Raw genomic sequence first — 7,499 nt, 5'->3', positions numbered from 1 at the left:
ATGTTGCATATACTGGTTTGTTGCATGTTTCTCAGTATATAAAACGTTATCAGAGAATCATTTATTTCACTCGGTTTTCATTGAGGTTGTAGTTTTGAGAGCTTGAGTTGAAAAGTCCGATACATACATTAAAAGAGTATGTATCAATGAAAGATGGGTCAGCTTACCCTGTATGATCCCTTCATTCTGACAGTTATGTGAGCATCCAGCCATACTGCATTCTGTGTGCCTCTTCTTGACCACACAACTGTCTCTGGAGATGAATTCTGGAAGCAAACGATATAGCTTCAAATGTTTACTGACCTAAAGGTTATTAGATTCTTATCGTACTCTGTGTCACTTTAAATGTAATACCCAGATAGCTTGTTTTTCTTCAGCATCACTCAAGTGCTACATTAATTTTCATTTAATGTTGTTTCATTTACTCCATGTAAGCAAGCATTTATTGCTGGTGTTCTGTATGATTGTATGGTGTTTACACACAGTACATGTAAGTTGAATGATCGTTCACGGCATTGCACACTGGACATGTAGAAGAAGAACATCACTTTATTAGCCATATACAATTTCTTGCATTAGAAATTTGTATTTCCGCATACCCCAGCTTGCTCTCCATGAGACACACAGACACACAGACGGAGAGAGAGAAGCTGGGGGTCAGACATTTATATGGCGCCTCAGAGCCACCGCACCACCCCTAACAATGTATGGGGAATGTTTTACCAAAGCATTATTATACATGTATATTTGACTATGTAAGTGTACATACAAAGTTTTCTTGTGTGAAAGGTGATAGTTTGACAGCAACAGGTCATTTTAGCATTTATTTTTCTAGGACAGTTTGCAATGCCTCAAAAGGGATATGACAATGATCTGTTATGCAGAACACTTGAAACATATCTAAATATAATCTGATTTGATAAATCATATCTCATCACTGCAAGTATAATTCTGTCGACTAAAGAAAAGTCTTCACACAATTAAACAGTTTCATTAACATGTCTCCTGTTCAATTCTGTAAATAAGTGTGCAGTTCATGTAAGCCTGCTGTGTTGGATATGAAATTACATACAGAGACTTCCAATAAACTAATCATACACACTAATAGAGTTGCACACTCTAACCTCTTTCCTTTTTGATGGCTATCTATGATACAAAGAAAATGCAAAAACACACGTACTGTTTGCAGTAGGACATCCAGGGTTGACACCGATGATCCAAGCATATAATACCAGAAACTTACACACAATTCAGTGGTCTCTGATATCACAGGACTAGAGATTACTGCAGTTTCTTCATCCGCAATACCAGAACCCATGATTATTAAATAAAACCCTGTAGGTAAGCAAAGACATACTGAGTATTTAATAAGAAAAGCACAAGTTTTGTATCTGTATAATTGTACATTTAAAAAACACAACTTTAATTAATGCAAGAACAGTGACAGAATCACTCCTCAATCATGACGTGACATTCATGGATTTAGTAAGGAAGTGCTGCATCACCAAATTGCCATCGATATGACCGAAGGCAGTACATCTGAGAGAGACATTGCTCAGATAATATAAATACTCTGCCTTAACAACCAAAAGACTGGTACAGAGAAACCAGAAAACTGGTCTGGGAGGGATAGGCTAAGTCTTTGAATGGGTTCATCACAATACAGTCTTAAACATTTCAGGAAGCAATAACCTCTGCATCACCTGAAAGTACATGGATGTCTGCATTAAAATAAACTGTACGTTCAAAGGTCCTCTAGGGATATGTTGATAGTGACAAGCAAAATCATCATCTTCTGTGAGCTAGAGAACATCTTGTGGCAAATTAAGCAAGCATTTAATTCACCAACGAATGATGTTTTGACCTTGACAAACAAGCAAGCCAACCAGGAAGTCTCTTTTCTTGCAGGAAAATGCAAGACCAATAGCGGCAGAATTAAAACATCACAACTAAAAGAAAACAAATCTGAGGTCTTGTATTGCTCATTCATTTTAGCCTGACTTGGGTCTAGATAAAGGACTAACTGACCAATGCCATCAATTAGAGAGAACCACAACTTTCCAACCTTTGTACTGTAAGTTACTGTAGGTGCAACTACAGAAGACGAGTGGTGGAACATCCTTCTCCAGTCTAATCAATCAAGAGCCTGATCAGGACCATGCAGCAGCACTGCCAGGATTGTGATAATGCAAAGGCTTACCATACCGAATAATGAATGTGAAATGTTTTCATTTTGACAATGTGTTATGGTTCAGCTGAAAAGATATCATAATTCTTTGATCTGTTTTTTAAGGATTTCTGTGGTTTTGTTATATGTGTATTTAAAATATGTAATTTAATCCATTAGATCTGAGTGTTTGTGCATCAGTACAAATGTACAGTGTCTTGCAAAAGTGTTTACCCTCATTTTAATACTGAAACTTACTGTAAAGCAATTATACCCAACCATCTTGAGGTTTTTGCATGTTTGCCAATTATTCTGTGCAAAGGTGGTAGAAACTTATACAAAAACTGTAACTGCTGCCAAAGCTGTTGACACCATATATTGACTCAAGGGGAAGAGTACATATGCAATGAACATACTGTAATTGATTTTTCTTTACAGATATTTAATTTTTTCACCTATAAAAGTGTTCAGTTTGAACATTCTAGTTTTTATTGTAAATATTCACTTTTTACAATACCTTCAATGTTACCAAAAGAATGGTCAAAGAGTGGTCCATTTCCAGGTACATCAACATGGCGCCCTGCCTGGCAAATCCAGTCAAAGCTGTCATTTGTCTCTTGGCGCCAGTTGCACAGCCCTGGGAATTGAAGAATTTGTTACTGTTTTCTTGTATCCCTAAACTTGTTGATGGACCAATGGCCTCCTTTTCCCTTTGCAGCATCATCATATCTCCCAGTACCACACAGGCAGTGCCAGATGTGCACAACACTTTGATTTCAGAATGACATCAGCAGAAATGGAAATTCATTTTTTTCAGCTTTGTGTACACTATAATAGCCCACAATAGCCCTCACTTAACTGTTTTAGTCATTTTTAATATAATTAAATTTGACAAATTTATAGACAGACTTCCATCATCTTCTTTAATAAATACTACCCCCAAATGCCAATCTGTAATGGAACTGCTGTCACTCTGAATCTTTGGCATATTTGCAGCAGATAGCAGTCTGCTGCAGCTGGTTAGGATAATCTCTTCAAATAAAGTAAAAAAAGCACTTTTTTAGAACAATTAAAAAAGCAAATAAGTAAAGGTGTCTGCCAGCTAAATAATGGTTCAGACCATTTTCCTGGTTTAGACTATTATCATGGAAGGAAAATCAGATAGCGAGGAGCACAGTTACTATTTTAGAATCCTGGTGGGGGAATCCTGGTGGGGGTTTGGGTGTCAGGGTCTGTGGCTGGTAGAGGAAGGGAGATTGCACATGAAAGGCATAAAATAGACAGTTGTTAGAGATCCTAGCTGTGGGTTAAAAGGGAAGTGGTGGCAATGGAACTCTGTGATGCATACTGTACATGTACGGGCTAAAAGAGAGACAGCTTGCCAGGATGTACAAGGATCCAGGAACCAGAGAGGAGATGGAAAGCTCCTGAAAGGCATCCTGGGGAAAGGAAGCCCTGTCTCAGTGCATCAGAAATTTCCCCCGGAGAGGAAATATGGCTAATGATAATTCCAGAAGGGATGATGTAAACAGAAAATTGGTTATTATTACAAATGTAAACTTCCCCTAGCATCCCATGATGCTCATAGTGCCAATAAAGACTGGATATCTGGGAGGCTTTGGGTTGTACAGTCTCCCAAAGGAGTGAACCTCAAGACAATGAAAAGAACATTCCAGATGCAGGTCACCTACAGTAAAGAAGCCACGCATAAAAATTTGTGAAGCTGGGAAAATACTAGTGTAATATACTGTTCAGTACAAAATCTACACACTGTCCTGTGGTCATTTCTAATATTTTGGTATATGTCTAGAAAGACCACACAGGATTATATCTGGAATCTCACAGGGAAGGTCTCACAGACTAACTGAACACAACATTTAAGGGACTGTGATGGTGCTTTAACAAGACACCTCCAGAATGGACAATGAATTGGGGATATTTTTTTTTTCGATTTCGATTTTTAAGAACTTTATTTTCTTTTCGCAAAAAAATACAGGGCATCACACATTAGGAAGCTTTACATTAATATACATACTTAAAACAGTATATATGATCACATCTCATTACATTTTGACACGGTACCTTACATAGCAACAATTTATTTTGTTCTGGTGCAAGTCACATTCTTTACTTAAACATGATATTGTTTTTCATAGCATCTTGAGATACTATCTTGTGCCCTCTATTTCCCACAGATTTTCTGCTTCCTCCCTCCCTTCTCTCCACAGATCTCTGAGGTAATAGTTCTCTCGGGTGATGAACAGGGCCAGGCTACCTGCTTCCTTGACTAGGACCTCGATGCCTTTGAACACCCCATGTTCCTGACTCTCCACAGGGCGTCTTTCCCACTGTTCACCACGGCCCAGATCCTGTCAAACCCGTCAGGAGGAAGTTTGACAGGAGAGATGCCGTATATAACGAAAGCAGCGGTCAGGGAAAATTGGGGCGAGAGAGCTTGCAACCAGTATTCAAACTGGGCCCAGAAGGCCTTAGCAAAAAAGCAGGACCACAGGAGATGGGTCATAGTCTCCTCCTCACCACAACCCACCCTAACACAGCGAGGGCTGGGGGGTGAGGCCCCTACAGTACAAGAAAGTTCACATCACTAAGCACTGGTGGATGACACTCCAGGCTAAGTCTCTGTGAACATTGCACAGAAACTTAGAGGATGTGTGTTTCCACACCTTCCTTGTTTGGGCTGATGTTAAAATGCCCACAGGGGTCTGCCTATTGTTCTGGGGTGCAACGAAATCTTCCAGGTTTTGGACGCTGACATCTTGGAGGGGAATACTGTATGGCCAATTGGGTGAGATCTTAGAAAACTTTTAACTGTCCCATAAATTGCAGGGCATGTGTCAGAGAGTGGGACATCCAGCTTGGGTCTGACACCCCACACTCTGAACACCTCCCTACCTACCCAGAGCCTGGAAAAATAAGTCCAGGTACACACTTCAGGTGCTGTTGCAAAGCCTCTCAGCACAGAGGCCAGGAAAATGCAAAGCAGCTTCGTAGCAATATCGGGGACAGACTTCCTCCCTGAGAGTAGCGGCCTGTACATTATTTCCCTCCTGAGTCTTTCCTGCTTCCCACCCCATAGAAATTTAAACATCAATCTCCACAGCACCACCACAACACAGTGTGGGATAGGGAAGGTAGAAGCCAGGAAACTCAAAACAGGCAAGAGCTCGGCTTTGATGACCAGCACCTTCCCTGTCATGGTGAGGTCTCGGTCTTGGACATGGTGAGATCCTTACCTTGTTCAAAACTGCAGTCCATAGGAGAGGGTGGCTGTGTGGGCCTCACACTCGTGGGAGGTAGTGTGGTTAAAATAATGTTAGCACAGGTAGTGTCCTTCCTCACACTGATGTCATCCAGTGCAATGTCACCTTGATCAAAGACGTTTCCTTCTTTTCCTTCAAATAAAATCTGTAATGAATCAGTCACAGCTGTGTAAATTGAAGATATGATGCCTAGGTTCTCTGAGAAGGGGTAGGGGTGAAGCACCAGAGGCACAACCTGTAAGGACGCTAGCCTGGAGAACAGGTTGAGCCCTGTGGTCCAGTAGTCACTGATTCAGGCCTGGACTATATTATAACCTGACCATGACCAGGATTTCCCAGACAGTAGCACACAATTCACCAAGCAGCACGGGACTTGGGCAGACATGAGTCATTTACAGTATCTTAGGTTTGCCATGAAATAGTCTCTGACCTTGAAGACTTTCTCCTTTTTTCATAAGAAAAGCCACTTCTCCAGTCAATGATAAGTTTTCTTATAGTCACACAGTATCCTAGCTTCACTTTTTCTATAATTTCTTATGCTTTTAACGTGTGTTCATTGAGACTAACATTAAGATAAGATCACTTTATTGGCCATATACAATTTCTTGTATTAGGAATTTGTCTTTTCGCGTACTCCAACTTGCTCTCCATGAAACACACAGACAGGGAGAGAAGCTTAGGGTCAGAGCACAGGGTCAGCCATTTATACAGCGCCCCTGGAGCAGTTGGGATTAAGGGCCTTGTTCCGGGGCCCAATGGAGTAGGATTCCTCTGCCGGCTGCAGGATACAAACCAGCAACATCCAGCCACAGGTGCAGATCCACCGCACCACACCCTTACTATACTTGATTATGTGCAATAACAGTAACTATTTAACAACAATAATAATAAGAAATATAAATTTCTAATAAATATTTATGCGTATATTAGAACTAAATTATACGATGCTATTGTCTGACTCCTCATTCACTTTATGTATGTACTCTGAATTTCTCTGTAATATTCTAAAATCTCATAAAAGACATCAAAAGAATCACTGAAGCACAATACATCTGTCTTTATGGAAGGCTCTCACCTGATATCGCTGTGTAGTTACATAATCCACCCTTGCTTCCAGCCAAGCATCTCCTTGGTCCCCTGTCATGCTCCAAATAGCCTGGCATCCATCAGCATCTTTAATATACACTGTAAGAGTCCCCTTCACTAAAGAAAAAGAAGGTGTCAGTTTTAGGCTGATGTTGATTGCTGATATGAGTTTCTTTAAACCACAACAAAAATGTATTGAGTGCATCTACATTAATAAAATAACTCACATCACATTTGATCTAGTTCTGCTTTCTAAAGTCACCATTGTAAGTGGCAAATAATGTTTTTTCTCATATACTAATAAATACTAAGTATTAAATTGCTTGACCTACTCACATAGGTGTATCATTCAAACTTTAATGTGGAGCTATTAATTTTAGTACACATATAAATAGAATCAAAAGAAACTTACTCTTTTGGAATGACAGCACATACCATTGACAATGTTTTAAAATAACCAGTATCTGTATCAATCCTGATTTGCATGCACGGATGTTTTATTACAAAGTTAAATAAACATATTCAGTAACTACTGCATTTATCATGCAAATGTGACTATTAATTAAACAAGGGATTAAATATTTTAAAATAATGAAAGACTATTTCAGGACCAATTGTTAAGCAAAGATCTGAGATACCAAGTAGAAAGTTAATGTTTTAGGATTTAACATGTTTCTTTACTTCTTAAGTGCTGTGGGTGCCTGGAACTATTTATGCAGCCGTTATATAAAAATAGATTCCCCTAGGATTCTTAAACAAAAGCCTAGAGAACATCTTTAGTTCAATAAGTACCAAGTGATCAAATAAGAAAAATGGGCTGAATTACCTCATTTAATTTGTGACCTTTGTTCCGGTCTTAAAAGAAGGCAACAAACCCACTAAAAGTGATTTCTGAAGAAGTATTCACATGCTTCATTTACATAATCTGATTCCTCCTCTAAGCCATATAGTACACAGTGTTCTAT

General features: G+C 39.4%; 1 protein-coding gene across 1 annotated transcript; it reads right to left on the bottom strand.

Moving 5' to 3' along the window:
- Positions 1 to 2,655: 2,655 nt before the first annotated feature.
- On the bottom strand, positions 2,656 to 6,642 carry LOC107078238 (epidermal growth factor-like protein 6). The gene is made up of 3 exons (XM_015354376.2): positions 6,524 to 6,642; positions 5,422 to 5,593; positions 2,656 to 2,804 (listed from the first exon to the last, which is right to left on the bottom strand). Exons 1-3 carry the CDS (start codon positions 6,590 to 6,592, stop codon positions 2,656 to 2,658), a joined length of 390 nt encoding a protein of 129 aa, XP_015209862.2. The 5' UTR covers positions 6,593 to 6,642.
- Positions 6,643 to 7,499: the final 857 nt, after the last annotated feature.

The sequence above is a fragment of the Lepisosteus oculatus genome, chromosome 6 (genome assembly GCF_040954835.1).
Source record: "Lepisosteus oculatus isolate fLepOcu1 chromosome 6, fLepOcu1.hap2, whole genome shotgun sequence".
NCBI lineage: Eukaryota > Metazoa > Chordata > Actinopteri > Semionotiformes > Lepisosteidae > Lepisosteus > Lepisosteus oculatus.
This window is presented reverse-complemented; position numbering and strand designations above follow the sequence as displayed.